The 15,386-nt window shown below is 40.2% G+C and overlaps 1 protein-coding gene across 4 annotated transcripts in view; it reads left to right on the top strand.

The window, feature by feature from the left end:
- GPR137B (G protein-coupled receptor 137B) overlaps positions 1-11,874 on the top strand; it is a 50,738-nt gene extending 38,864 nt beyond the window's left edge. For 3 of the 4 annotated variants that reach the window (XM_089311652.1, XM_089311651.1, XM_008268198.5), the window contains 2 exons: positions 6,144-6,268; positions 9,369-11,874. In XM_089311652.1, coding sequence (XP_089167778.1) covers positions 6,144-6,268; positions 9,369-9,480 — 237 coding nt within the window. In that variant the 3' untranslated portion in view covers positions 9,481-11,874. Of the gene's footprint in view, positions 1-38; positions 203-6,143; positions 6,269-9,368 lie in introns of those variants that run through there. The other variant, XR_016219040.1, reaches the window with a different exon arrangement.
- The last annotated feature ends 3,512 nt before the right edge of the window (positions 11,875-15,386 follow it).

Raw genomic sequence — 15,386 nt, 5'->3', positions numbered from 1 at the left:
TTCTTGAGATTTTCTTTGTCTCTTACTTCTGTTTTCAGGGTGATGTGTTTTTCAGTTTAGCTTTATTTTACAAAAGCTGTGATTTTACAAAAGAAATGAAAGCAGCTTGCATCCCAAGGTCTGGGGAAAAGTGAAGAACTTCTTTCCTTAATAAACACAGCTTCACTCCTATTTGAGCCTTGACTTGCTGTGATCCAAATGGGTAAGTTTTTCTTTTAGCAAAGGAAAATAAGAAAGAATGGTAATTCCACTTCTACAGTATCCCAGATGGAAATTAGAGGATGGGAAGGTAGATGAATAAAAATGTTGGGAAGGATGTGAAAGCTACTTCTCTGGTGGGTCACATTTCTACTCAAACAACTGTATCTAAATGTCTTCATGGGAGCAGAACAGAAAATGCAAAACCAGGTACAGTTTGCTCCATAGCTTATTCGAACCACAAAAACTAGTGGTAGGATTTTGACTCATTGATTATGAAACCCGAAGAAAAGTACATGAGTAGATTTGGGCTTGACCAGTGGGCCCTTGAATAGAGAATAGCAGTGGCCCAGGCTGAAGCCACGATGAAATCCAGCATCGTTTTCTGGATGGCAGGGTCACATTCCTCCCTTTTCATTCTTTGTAGTGGTGGGTAGTATTCTCACACCTTTTATGACTTTGCCTGCATTGGGACTTCCCGGAGGCTTCAGAAAGTCAGACCTTGAATACTTCCTCGTGTTGCCAAAGAAACAAGGAAAAGGTGGCAGTGGATTCTAGGCCGGGTCTGGTTGCCGTGTGTTTCTTCTCTGAAGAAAGAGAGCTGAAGTTTCTGGCAACCTTGTTTGGCTAAGGGAATAGATTGTTCTGAGCAAAACTCCCAGTGCTCATTGAGGCCTTCGCGGGGCTCTCCATGGGCCTTCTCATCACTGCTTGGTTTTCATCATTTAGAGCTGCGATATTCCAGTGCTGTTGGAACTACACTCCCTAAACCAAGGCAGTCTGAGGGAGAGATTACACAAGGAGTCTTCAAAAAGTTATGGAAGACACATACTATGAAAAAAAATGCATGTATTTCAATAATTTTGCACCAAAATAAGCATTTCTTAATTCCATTTTCCATAAACTTTTTGAAGTATCCTTAAGTATCTGAACCCAAGGGGGTGACCGATTAATGTGATGCCGTTCAAAGCACTGTTTTATTAAATGAATGCAGAATAACACTGATAGTCTAATTCATACTATTGAATCTCATTATTCAGAGAAACATGTCATCTTTCAGACATTCTTATGTACAGACTTACATGGCTACTGTGTCTGAATGGATCTACTGTTTATGGTGTTATTAAGAGCAGTGGTCCTCAATTTTTTTGATTAGAGGATACTTTACATCCAAATTATTGACGACTCCCAAAAAGTGTTTCTCTGGAGGCTATGTATGTGGGTGTGCATATCACATTAGAAACTAAAACAGAAATTTAAAAATATTTTGTCATTAAAAATAATAAACTACTAGATATTACCCTAAAATTTCTATGAAAAATAACTGATTTTCCAAAACAAAGTAAGTTAATATGAAAATGGTATTGTTTCACAATTTTGTGTTATCTTTTTACTATTTGGCTAAAGAGAAGCTAGCTGGATTCTCCTGACTCTGCACCCAGTCTGTCATGGTATGTTGCTGGTGTTGAAGTATATGAAGAAAACCTAGCCTCATACACAGTTGCAAGAAAGAGTGTTTTAATAGCCTCCTAACATAATTCTTTTACACCACACCCAAACTCAACAGATGTGGTTTTCTTAAAAGTTACAATATGGAATCTAAAATCATATTGATAAACTTTCTAGATCGATTGATTAAACTCCATTGGGTTATATTGTACTTTGAACTGATCTTTTACCTATGCATGGTTTTATAATAGCATGCATTGGTCATTTGGAAAATAGTAGGTTACTGAATTTAGTGGATCTTCCAAATGCTTTCATTATACAACACTCCCATCCCCCAATCTCAATCAGTGTCACCACAATCTCATCATAAAATTCTTTACATATTGGAAGCTGTCAGGGTCATGGAAGTGTGTGCAGGTTTTCTTTTCTTTCTTTTTCTTTCTTTCTTTTTTTTTTTTTTAAAGATTTATTTATTTGAAAGAGCTACAAAGAGAGGTAGAGACAGAGAGGTCTTCCATCTGTTGGTTCACTCCCCAGATGGCTGCAACGGCCAGAGCTGCGCTGATCCGAAGCCAGGAGCTTCTTCTGCGTTTCCCACAAGAGTGCACAAGGGCTTGGGCCATCTTCTACTGCTGTCCCAGGCCACAGCAGAGAGCTGGATCGGAAGTGGAACAGCTGGGACTAGAACTGGCACCCATATGAGATGCCGGCGCTTCAGGCCAGGACTTTAACCCACTGTGCCACAGTGCTGGCCCTGTGTGTGCAGGTTTTCTAAACCTTTACTTTTTGCTCAAAAGCTCAAATCTTATCAGTGGTAACAAATGCTGTCATTCATTTTCCTTGAAGTGACAGCTCATTTCATTCATGTTTGAAAAAGTGTCTGCCAATTACCCAAGTCTGAATAATATGGTTAGTCTAAGTAAAGATACAGCTGCATGAAATAAGGAACAACTCAGTTGTAGAAGCTGTTCTCAAACAGCCATCTTACAGCAGAAGTGCTTTATGCAGAATTCCATTGTTAAATAATTAATTAAAAAGATGGGCTCAGAGGTTGAGATTTAATGAAATTAATTTTATTGCTTATTCAAGGACATTCTTAAGTAAGGCTGTCTTCTCTTTGAAACTGTATGTGCTGGTGAAAAAAATAAGTAACTGCTCGCACAGTTGGTGCCCCTGCTTGGATCTGTGCTAAAGCAGCAGTTTTACTCATCATCATTTGTGCAAATGTTGACAGGGTAGAAGTCTTACTCTTTGTGAACAGTTATGACTTTATCCCTGAAAGGACTGCAAGGACTTCTGAGGGTCTCTGGATCACATTGATAACTGCCCGTCTACAGTAACATATTACTGAATTAAAGTGGTCCATTTTGCCCTGTAGGATATTTTTATCTCATTTATGATGGAGTGAATTCAGTGTGAGGGATACATCATCATTAATTAAAAAGACATTTTCCCATTTGCATATTACTTTCGTGAAGGAGCTCATTAGCAAGTTATTTGGATTAACAAATTGTCTTGAAACTAGGTGGTCATAAAATATCCTTGGGCAAGACTGCCAGAGTGTATATTATTGTTGCATAAAGAATTTGGTAAACATAGCTAACAATTATGTAGCATCTAAGCATGTTAGATACTTCTAAGCACTTTTATTTATTTATTTTTATTATTTATTTGACAGGTAGAGTTACAGACAGTGGGAGAGACAGACAGAAAGGTCTTCCTTCCGTTGGTTCACTCTCCAAGTGGTCGCAACGGCCAGAGCTGTACCAATCTGAAGCCAGGAGTCAGGTGCTTCTTCCTGGTCTCCCATGTGTGTGCAGGGGCCCAAGCACTTGGGCCATCCTCCACTGCTATCCCAGGCCACAGCAGAGAGCTGGACTGGAAGAGGAGCAACCAGGACTAGAACAGGTGCCCACATGGGGTGCCGGCGCCGCAGGCGGAAGATTAACCTAGTGCGCCATGGCGCCAGCCCCTCTAAGCACGTTAAATAGGTTTTTTAATCCTGACAATATTCCTATAAAGTGGAAACTGTTATTGTATCCATTCTTAGATGAGGAAGCAGAGCTTAATGTCCTGTGGCTGGCAGAGACACAGCCAGGTTTCAGACCAAGGCAGTGTGGCACCAGAGTTCATGCTTTAATTGCTGTTACAAGGGTGGCTTTCTCTGGCATCATACAGTTTGGAGAAGAAAGTTTAGTCTGCATGACTTAGTTCTATACTCTCTCTATCACCTGTATAATTGCTGGAGAAAAATCTTTCTTTATGGGGAAATTTATAATGCAGCTCCTACACATTGGCTTTGAATGGCACACTGCATGTGGGGTATTTCTTGAAAATGTTATCTACCATTTGTATTCAGAATTCATTTGGTAAAAACAAGTCTTTAAACTCAGCCTCACTAGAGAGCCACACTGCAGATGCATGTAACAGTATGTTCAAAGCTTGGCTCTCTCCATCCACATCAGAATCCTGCAAAGGGCTTCATGCAACTGTACATTCCTAGGCCACGTTCAGGACCCAGATCAGAATCTCTGGGGTAGGTTCTGGGAATGCACATTTTTAACAAACACCCAAGATGACTTGAATGCACCATGAAATTTGAGAGTTGTTTTTTAAAAAGATTTATTTATTCATTTGAAAGGCAGAGTTACAGAGAGGCAGAGGCAGAGAGAGAGAGAGAGTGAGAGAGAGAGAGAGGTCTTTCACATGCTGGTTCATTCCCCAGATGGCTGCAATGGCCAGAACTGGGCCAGGTCAAACCCAGGAGCCAGGAGCTTCTTCTGGGTCTCCCACATGGGTGCAGGGGTCCAAGGACTTGGGCCATCTTCCACTGCTTTCCCAGGTCACAGCAGAGAGCTGGATCAGAAGTGCGGCAGCTGGGAATCGAACCGGTGCCCATATGGGATGCTGGCACTGCAGGCAGTAGTCTTACCCACCACATCACAACGTTGGCTTCTCTTTTCCCTTTCTAAACTGGGTTAACTTTTTATGACTTAATTTTAACAGTTCTTTTAGATATGCCAGATACATGATTTGTAAATCTTTTCTTCCATTCTGTGGCTGTCTTTTTACTTTCATGATGGTATCCTTTGAAGCACATTTTAAATTTTGATGAGGTCTAGCTTATGTTGTTGCTCATGCATTTTGGAGTCACATCTAAGAATCTCCTGCCAGATCCTGTACTTGCCCCTGAAAACTTGCCCCGATATTTTCTTCTAAGAGTTTCATATTTTGTGGGTCTTAAAAGCCTATTTTGAATTTTTTAAGATTTTCTTATTTATTATTTGAAAGGTAGAGTTAGAGAGGAGAGAGAGGGAGAGAGGAAGGCAGGGAGGGAGGGGGAGGGGGGAGGGAGAGAGGGAGAGAGAGAGAGATCTTCCATCCGCTGGTGTTCGCTCCCAAATGGCTGCAACGGCCGGAGCTGGGCCAGTCCGAAGTCAAGAGCCAGGAGCTTTTTCTAGGTCTCCCATGCAGGTGCAGGGGCCCAAGCTCTTGAGCCATCTTCCACTGAATTCCCAGGCCATTGCAGGGAGCTGGATCACAAGTGGAGTAGCCAGGACTGAAACTGGCGCCCATATGGGATGCCAGGACTGCAGGCGGCAGCTTTACCTGCTATACCACAGCGCCAGTACATGGTGTAAGATAGGATCCAACTTCATTCTTATGTATGAGGTTCACAGACATTTTTGAGTAAATTTTAAGGCATCTCACCTTGCATAAGTTCCCCTTTGTTCCTTACATTTGTTTAATCTGGGAAAAGCAGGAATTCACCTATCATTTCTCATCTTATGGCAACTTCATTTCAAACACTGTTGGTTGCTGTTTCAAAAGCCGCACTAGTGATATGTACAAGGATTTCAAACGCTGTGCCAGAATCATTTTATTTTAAAGTCTAGTTCTGATCATCTGTTTATATGAATCTTTCCTGCCACAGGGGACTTTACTTTTTTAGTAGTTGCTGGCAGAGCCACAGCAGTTGCCCCAGGACAGGTGTGATCTTGAAAGCAGGCAAGAACATCTATGGTTTACTTGAGACCAGTCATAGGAAACTTTTTGAGAGGAGCTCAGGGTGCACAGGCAGAATGAAATGATGATAGAGGCAGGAGAGGAAAGCAGGATGAGAAAAATGTCCCAAAGGATTTCAACATCATTATTGTAGTGTTATGAATGCCCACAGGATACAGATTTATATAAAACGGGGCTACTTTAGTTTGGCTCATTTGAGAATTGTCTGGCTTTTCAGTAAAAGACTGAAACGAGGATGATTCCCTGTTAAAAGATGGGGATAGAAGATTTTGTCAGTACAGAAAAAGGGAAAGGTTAATCTCTTTTCAACACAGAAGCAACTGAAATGAACATTGCAGCCAAATAGGTGCAGCCCTCAGCCAGAGGAGGAAAGTATCTTTAGTCTTCTGCAAGAAAGATCGTATGACAGTCTTCATCATGTGAGAGGCACAGTGTTGGCAAGTATGCTGAATGATTACCTGTCTTCATAGACCAACCCTGGAATGGTCCCCAGCCACGGGTTCAGCCCCAGATCTTATTTCTTCGACAACCCTCGACGATATGACAGTGATGATGATCTTGCTTGGAACATTGCCCCTCAGGGACTTCAGGGAAGGTAAGACCTTAAGTCACGTTAGAGAAGCCTTGTTCAGGAAGGAGAAGGCTGTATTAAAGCAATTGATTGATTAAAACTAAAACTCCTACATAAAAACCCTGCATTTGGAGGTAGTCTAAGACTGGTTGGCAACAGTGTTTCAGTTTACTCAGGTGAAGCATTTCTGAATGGGATAGGACTGATACTGAAATTTAAATAACCCAATGGCATTATACAGTGTCCCCTAAATGATATTCTGTGAAGTTCTATTTTCTTTCTTTCTCTCTTTCTTTCTTTGACAGGCAGAGTTAGAGAGAAAGGTCTTCTTTTTCCATTGGTTCACCCCCAAAATGGCCGCAGACAGAGGATTAGCCAAGTGAGCCACAGTGCCAGCCAAGTTCTATTTTCTTAATAGCTATACCACAAAGAAGGAAATGATGACTTGAAAATCACCATTTTTTAGATTGCAGGATTTCTCCAAGCCTATAATAGGATAATATGCACTCTGACTCTCCAAGAGGGAAACAGAGCACTAGACCATGCAGTCACTCTGCGGAACATGATTTCGGAAATCCAGGCAGAGGTCCTTAATCAGATGCTCTAAAGCCAGAGAATAAACTCAAATAGTATTCTTTTATTGGATGAAATTTTCAATTTTTAATGTCAGTTCTTAATTGAATATTTCATTTAAATGAAGTATATTCATTTCAGTCTTTAGATGACTACTTAAGAAATATTACATGGCACCTGCTGTGTGTTTCACACTCGTTTAAGAGGTTCACAAGCATTTTACTCTTCATGAGACTCCTGTGAGGTCAGTACTTCAGGCCTCACATCTCAGATGAAACCAGGGCATCTGGAGGTTGGGGGACTTGTACCCAGTCGCACAGCTAGTCAGTGCTTAGGCTGGGACCTGGCACAGGCAGCCTCATTTCAAGTCATGCTAAGAGTTTATGAATCAGTACCCCATCTCCTAGCCTCACGCTTATGCTCTGCTCTCCTATGGGTTTTAATAGCATCTCCTTTCTTGAAAATCTACTTGCAGATTTGGGCCAGAATATTTTGAGTAGGGCAGTTAAATAAAGAGCTCAAACCAGCATACACAGAGTGTGCAAGACAGTAAATGAGCTCCCAATTCAGCCTCCATCAGCCACTCTTCAGTGAGTTGGGAAGGCAAATAGAAACAGGAGGGAAGTACCCAAGTATGTGAGACTAACTGCAACCACAGCACTCACCCATCCAGCAGTGGAGATTTGCTTGCTTTGGCCACTGCATGGTCTGAAAACAGGGAGGTGCGAGCTATTGGGATCCCCATTCCATTTCTTCTTTTTAAAAGATTTTCTTGTTATTTATTTGAAAGAGTTAGAGATAGAGAATTATCTTCCACCTACTAGTTCACTCCTCAGACAGCTGCAAAGGCCAAGGCTGGGCCAGGCTGAAACCAGGAGTCAGGAGCTGCTTCTACGTCTCCCATGTTGTGGCAGGGGCGTAAGGACTGGGCCATTTTCCACTGCTTTCTCAGGCCATCGGTAGGGAGCTACATTGCAAGTGGAGCAGCTGGGACACGAACCTACCAGTGCCCAAATGGCAGCTTAATCTGCTGTGTCACAACACGTTCCACCCCTTCTTTAGCCTGAGTGCTTCAGCCACACATGACTGCAGGGATCAGATGCCTTCTGTTTCCACCTGTGAACCTGGGCTGTAAGGTCATCAAGGCCAGCAGGGGCCAGCTGAGCCTAAAGGACTGACCTGGTGCTTGCCAGGCCTCCTCTCTTGCTTGTCATCCCAGGACTCCTGTCCTGTTCTAGGGAAAGGGGAGCTTCTTAGAAGGGAAGCACTTACGCCATCCTTTCATTTACATTGTAATAGAAACCTTTTTCCTCTTGGGGGGGAAGTAATAAAAGAGAAATATAACTTTTTATAACTATAGTCAAAGTCCTTAGAAACCCCTTGAAGAGCTCTGAAAAGAGCCCTTGTTTTGGGGGCAGGAGAACTGAAGAAGAGCTGGGAGACCACATTGTGTTTCTGGTGGACCAGGGAGGATGGGCTGGCAGTCAGGAAAAAAAGACTGCCCAACCCTAGGCCAGTGAGACTGAAGGACCCCATCAGCAAGGGGGACAGTGAACAAGGACCACCTCAGGTCAGAAGTCACCCTTCGACCTTCCTGAGGTCACGCAGATTCTGAGCTCACTCCTTCCCTAAAAGTCTTCTCATACCCAGCTACTCTATTGCATTTCCTGTCCACTGTTTGCCATACCATGCTGCAGCAGGCCTACCCTCTAACTTGCCAGGGGGCATTTGAGAGCTCAGAGAGTCCTCACCACCTCCAGGTCTACATGGAGGACAATGATAAACAACTGGCAAGTACTGAGTGCCAATTACAAGTATTAGATGTGGTTCTAAGCACTTCACAGGTACTAATTTACTTTGTCCCCACAGCAGCCCAACAAGATTGCTACTGATAATACCCTCAATCTCCAGATGTGGAAATTGAGGTACAGAAGTTATTTGCCTAGACACACAGATTGTGAACTATACTCTTTAGGATTAAAAAACAATTTGTTGCCAAAATATGTGCTACACATGGTGTGACTGATTTAAGGTTCTAGTAGTACCACACTTCTGGGCTCTATAGAGTTCAGTAGAACTGAGTAGGCTTCTAGCGACGTGCTTAGCACTGTTTTGTGGGAAAAGGCACAAAGAACTTTGGGATTATCTACATTTAAGAGAAAATCCCAACCTTTGTCCTTAATGAGTCGTATAAGAATTAACTGCAAAACTTGTTCTCAAACTGTACTTTATATGTTGCGTGGGGGGGGGGGTGCAAACTGTTGAAATCTGTACATAGCATAGAGTTGGTCCTCTGTATATAAAGTTAAACTAAAAATGAACCATAATGAAGAAGGGGATGGGAGAGGGAGTAGGAAGTGGGACAGGAGTTGGGGTAGGAGGGCAGGTATGAAGGAAAGAACCACTATTTTCCTAAAGTTGTACCTATGAAAAATGCATTCATTAAATAAAAGCTTTTTTAATAAAAGAGAATCCCAGTTCTATCTACAAACCAGCTGTATCAGACATAGTATAATGTTTCAAGCCACTGAATTTTTTTTTTCTTTTTCAGTTTTGCTCCAGACTACTTTGATTGGGGACAACAAACGAACAGCTTCCTGGCACCAGTAGGAACTTTGCATCAAGACTCCACTTTGGATCCTGACAAACCAAGCCATGGGTAGCACTGGTTAACAATTTTATGGAAGATTCCTCAGCTAAAAAGCTTCAGAAAGACAAACTTCATGACAACTGAACGTTTAGGGCACTTTTCCATAAGAAACGAGACTTAATGTTTATTTGTTATAAGTTTCTAATGGCTCCATAGGACTAAGCAATAATTTAGATTGATAAACTCTTTTTAGTACTAAAAAGTGAGCCTGTTTCAATGGGTATAATTTAAACTTTTTAAAGAAAACCTGTACTTTTATAAAGATGTATTTTATATAACTTAAAATAATAGTGCTAAAGTATACTAGAGTTTTTCCTTGAGAATGTTATTACAATATATGTTGTAGTTTGCACAGACTTTTATGCATAATTCACTTTAAAAGTATAGATGATATTGTCTAACAGTTTTTAAGGCTTTTGGACTAAAGTATTCCTCCAATTCTTACCTCTCAAGGTCACTTAGATTTAGAGCTCCACATCGGTCGACTCCTAAATACAGCTGAAATCCAGAAAGCTAATTGCAGCTCCAATGTTGAAAGTTAAAATGAAATGGAGTAATAACAGACTATAAGATAACTAGCTCTGTAGAGTTTCTGTAAGGTCTGGTAGCTGGTCCTTCAAAGAATCTCTCTTTTAATTTAAAAAAAAATTTTTTTTTAAACTTGAGAAGTAGAGAGGAAGGGATAGCGAGGGTACTCTAACCTACTGGTTCATTCTCCAAATGCAGCCTCAGAGGCTAAAGCTGGGAGCCAAGAACTCAATCCAGGTCTCCTGTGTGTGTGGCAAGAATCTAATCACTTGAGCCATTACCACTGCCTCCCAGGGTTCATATTAGCAACTGGATTTCTGGAGCTGGAGCCAGGCAGTCTGATGTGTGATGTCCTAACCAGCATCTTAACAGCTAGGCCAAATGCCTACCCCAAAGCATCTCTTAAATTCTGCCAAAAGTCTGGTACTTTGTTTGAATCAGGCACTAATGTATACACTGCAATAACAAGCTGATAATGTTAAGAATGTACCTGACATACTATTAAACCTCTCCTGCTATATTCATAGATTTTGCACAGTTTTTTCAGCCCAATAAAAATCTAATATTCATTACCTCAGGATTACAGCATTATACCTTTCCCAACTCACTGAATGTTCATTACATTCAAAGAAAAAAATGTAGTTCCAAACAGGGCACTAACAGTAAATGCCTCTAGTCTGTGAGCCAAAAAAAAAAAACGCTATGTGGAATCTTAATAGTGTTTTCTGTAATCTCCAACCATATTTATAATAATGATTTTTAAATGGCTATATAAACAGCTTTTGGAAGCTGCCTGTTTAAAATGTCAGTAACTTTGCAGTATTCTTTAGCATAATGCCTATGTCTTATCCATGTAGAGGTGCATGTTCCAGACAATTGCTTTGATGTCATCTTTCATTCAAGTGAAAGACATGTCATGAAATACTACTGCCCAGAACAAAAGTGCTGTTCTGAAATCTCCACTGTGTAAGTTTGAAGCCATAAAACCCTGCCTGCCAGAAGGTTAGATGTTCTGATTTTCCACAACAGATAAAGATCTAGAGGAAGTACTATTACCAAAGAGAAGGTGCCATACTGCCTTGCTTTAGGAAATCTCATTTTGGGACACAGGAAAGGAACTTGAATTAACAAGTCTGACGTACATCATGTACCTTATTTCAAATGTCTTGCTTTCCATTTTGGTCTTCAGGAATAATTGATCTCTGGGCAATGATTTCACGGAGACCAGACAACATCATTTTGATGATGTTTAAAACTGGGATCTCAAGTTTCAAGAGTCATGGTTGGGCTCTTCAATTGTATAGAAGATCTATACTCTGCATAACCCCAGGTAACAACATTCTTGCCTTTAAGTACATGGAAATGTGTGGGTCACATACCATTTAAGTTACTTGAAGAATTCTACACTGAAGCAAAACCTGCGCTGATTTTTCAGGTTGCCTTAAAATAAGTGATTATAAGTAAAACCCTATTGTGATTATATCATCTCTATCACTAATACTTGGGAGAATTTAAAGGCAGTCTCAACACATGCTTTAAACTCTTTTAAATGATCTCTTCAAAAAGTTTTGCAGTCTTTCAATTAGGTCAGCTAAGGGCAGATAATTTTAAAAAGAGTGATTAGACTATAAGTAATATAATTACACACATCCTATAGACATGGTTTATAATTCTGTTACTGGCAGGAAAATTGAAATGCTCAGCATTAACTGATAAAAGCTACAATCCACTTTGATTAAAAAACCAACATAGTATTTATTTGAACTATTGATTTATTGTAAAAATAAATATGTTCTAAGTGCCTGTTCTCCTCCCTCCCAGTTTAAAAACTAATGCTAAAATACCTCAGTGTTGTACACATATTAAATATAAAAAACTAGACTGTGTCAGAGTACTTTTATTTGATAGTAAATGTTCAAATATAACATGTGAAATGTTGTCAGAAAAGGCTGAAAAGGAAAATTTCCCTTCATCGTCTCCATTTACTTGTTCTGCTAGGTACACTAGCAAAACTTCTCCTTATGTGGGATATTAAACACTAAGAGGTAAAGGAATGCCAACTATTGGTTCTGAAATAACCAGACATCCTCTTGTTTAAAAGGAAAACAAAATTAAAATTCCAATCATTTGGAAGTTAAATATGTAGAGGGAGGGTAGTCACTGAAAACGCTGAACTCTTATTTATCTAAGTCTGATGCAGCATTGAAAGGCTGCAGGTGAATGTTTCTGTGTAACTATTTCAAAGTTTGTGTGTCACTACTGGAATAGATATCCACCTCTGCAGGTGACTGTCTTCAGAATTCCAACTGATTGGTTTAGATGCCTTTCACTGGCTGTTTTTCCTGTGTACAATGAACTTGTTAGAACAGATGATTAAAACATCTGAGTGTGTTCGATACAGTTGTGGACTTAGGAAGTTTTGATTACAGTATACGCATCAATCATAGTTATGCCAACTATTTTTTTTTTTAAATATTTGAAAGAGAGGGAGAGATCCTCCATCCACTGGTTTACTAGCCGAATGGCTACAACAGCCAGGGTTGGGCCAGACTGAAGCCAGGATCATCCTTCATGTCTCCCACATGGGTGCAGGGAATCAAGCTCTTGAGCTATCATTTGCTGCTTTCCCAGGCATATTAGCAAGGAGCCAGATTGGAAGTGGAGCAGCCAGTGTTGCAGGCAGCGGCTTAATCTGCTATGCCACAACACCAGACCCCTCGGCCACATTCTCAATGGCTGTGCTGATTACCACACTCAGCTGCATTCAGCTGGCACACTCAGTAGTGCCTCCTCGGATTTCTTCTTTCACCAGAATCTAAGACAACTGCTCTTGGTTGGACATAGTGTTGGGCCAACACTAAATTGCCAACACCAAACCCCCATTAAGAGGAAAGGAGTAACATTTTTCAAGTGTTGTGAGAAAAAGATATTTACCTAGTGGCTATTACTGGAATACTGCTTTTATTTTTTAACAGTACAGGTAGATTTACGTTAGAACTAAATGAATCTAAATATCTGAAACTTTATCGAGATTTCCAACTAAACTTTACTATAAAATATATAGTATCCTACATTCAATTTAGATTGTTGCATGATATACTATAGACTGGTATAGGTCTGATCAGACACTTGTAATATTCATTACCATTTTTTTATCCTGTGTGAGAATTTTATTAAAACCATTTCTAACTGTGCATAAATGATACTTAAGACTTCTTATAGGTCTAAATGGAGAAGCTGTTGGAAAGGATCAGGATAAAATAGTGGAATTCTTCCCATCAAAGACTGAATCATAAACTGGTTAACAGTGAGAAAATATTGACTTGAAAAGTGAGGATAACAGAGTAAAAATTAATGTCTATCTTGTGCTAGACACTGGACTGGGGACTTGTCACAGGTCTGTGAATCCTACTCTATAAACTCGGAAACACCCAGGTATTAACCCTACTCTTGGCAGGGCTACACAAAGCGTCCTTGTACCAAAGAATCAAAACACCTAAAGTCCCCTGGGGATGTGTCCCCAACCTTGAGCTGTGTCAGATTCTCAATACCTCCATCAGTTTCCTCTGGGCCAGGGTATTGAAACTGGGTTCATTCTGTATGGAGTTCACAGACTAGCTGCCTATGTCATGTGTGGGTTCCAAGGTTCTCAAATCCAAAACCAGTGACTTAATAACTCCTAATGCCATCTACCTGGTTCCTCTATTCCTTGAACTGTTTGGGCCTTGCCCTCTATTTTCTCAGATACTGATTAATACCTTGCCAACATTAACTTACCTCCAAAATCTACTCTTTTGGACCTTGGCTGCCTTACCACTCAAAAGTATTCAAATTTTTATATCCAGATTTTTCTTCTCCTGAACCTTTTTAGCATAGTCTTAACTGGAGATCATACATTTACTCTCCCTTCAGCTACATGTCTCTTTATCCTGTATGATCCTCAAATTCTGTGCTGCCCCTTCCAAACACATACCTTTTTAAAAACTGATTCCTGTTGCTATGTCCTTTTCCCATGAATGCCACTAATCTACAACAGTCCTTCCAGTCTCCTTGCAGTCCCAAGTCATGGTGGTCCTTGAATGCATTAAGTGACATCTAAAAAGCATGTTTTTGCATGAAGAATGCTTTACCAGGGCCATTAAGTTTGTGTAACTATCTTTAGTGTGCTACCCCCTTGGTGAATTCATTAGCCCAGAGTCTGGGCTTCAGGTGTGCAGATTCAAGACCTGTCAAGGTAGTAGCCCACCCACCCATTTGGAAATACATTGTATGAAGGAAGTCACAGGGTGAGTAAAATACCACAGCTTTTCTTTTTAAGTGCTGACTCCTCCCTGACCAACAGATGTTAGGGGAGAACTTTGCCCATGACAGCCTAAAGGCCCTGTCAAGAAGACAGTAAATCTTGAAGGCACCTTCTCCACCGTGAGTCAGGATTATTTTCTGGCCATTTCTTTTGTATTGAATGTTTTTTGAGTGCATTCTTATCATTAACTAGATATAATCTAGTTAGGTTATAAAGTATGTAGGTTATATGATGGCAGGGATATTTGCTTTGTTCACTGATATTTTCCCAGCTTCTAGAACATTGACTGCATAGTCAAATTCTGTTCTTCGGCAGATTTTTAAAAGGGGATTTCTTGCACTTGAACTTTTACCTACACACTGATTTTTCAAGGTCTTTATTCATCTAAGCACCCCTCCTTAAGAATTTTTGACAGACATCTAAATTTTGGAAAAACAATTTGTAATGGAATAAGAATGAAAGTAAAGATTTTATATGAAAATAGTCCTCAAATTACTCCTGAAGACTATCTTAAAATAGAAGCACCAGGATGAAATCTGGCCATTCAGGCAGTGTCCTGCCTCTATTTGCCTTTACCTATTTGGCAGATAAAATACTGAAATAATTAACCCAAGTAGTAATATATCTTTCTCAGGTAAAGAATCAAATTAAAAGAATAGTGACATTAAGTAGGTAAAAGCACAAACCTTGAGAGAATGCTGAGTTGGACAGTTTTATTGTGCTCTAGTGTTGAAGGACTTTTGTTTTTTAAGCTCATATAGAAAAATAGATCACTTAGGAAAACTGGAAAATAAAAGGGTGGTGGGGGAGAACCAATGCACCAAGTATTAAAAAATAAAGCTCAAGTATTTCAACATTGAGATACCACTGAACAATAAACAATATAGACCAATGAAATGGAAAACAGAATCCAGATACAGAGCTAAATACATGTGAGACTTTAGATATAAATCTAGTCTCTCAGACTAGTGAGGAAAAGGTGAACTGTTTAACAAACTGGAATAATGACATACTCATTAGAAAAAAATCAGGTTGGGCGGCTCACTTGGCTAATCCTCCACCTGCGGCACCGGTACCCCAGGTTCTAG

The sequence above is a fragment of the Oryctolagus cuniculus genome, chromosome 13, assembly GCF_051225735.1.
Source record: "Oryctolagus cuniculus isolate XC-2025 breed Fujian yellow rabbit chromosome 13, ASM5122573v1, whole genome shotgun sequence".
In the NCBI taxonomy this organism is placed as follows: Eukaryota; Metazoa; Chordata; class Mammalia; order Lagomorpha; family Leporidae; genus Oryctolagus; species Oryctolagus cuniculus.
The sequence above is the reverse complement of the archived record's forward strand: the minus strand, read 5'-3'. Positions and strand labels throughout refer to the sequence as shown.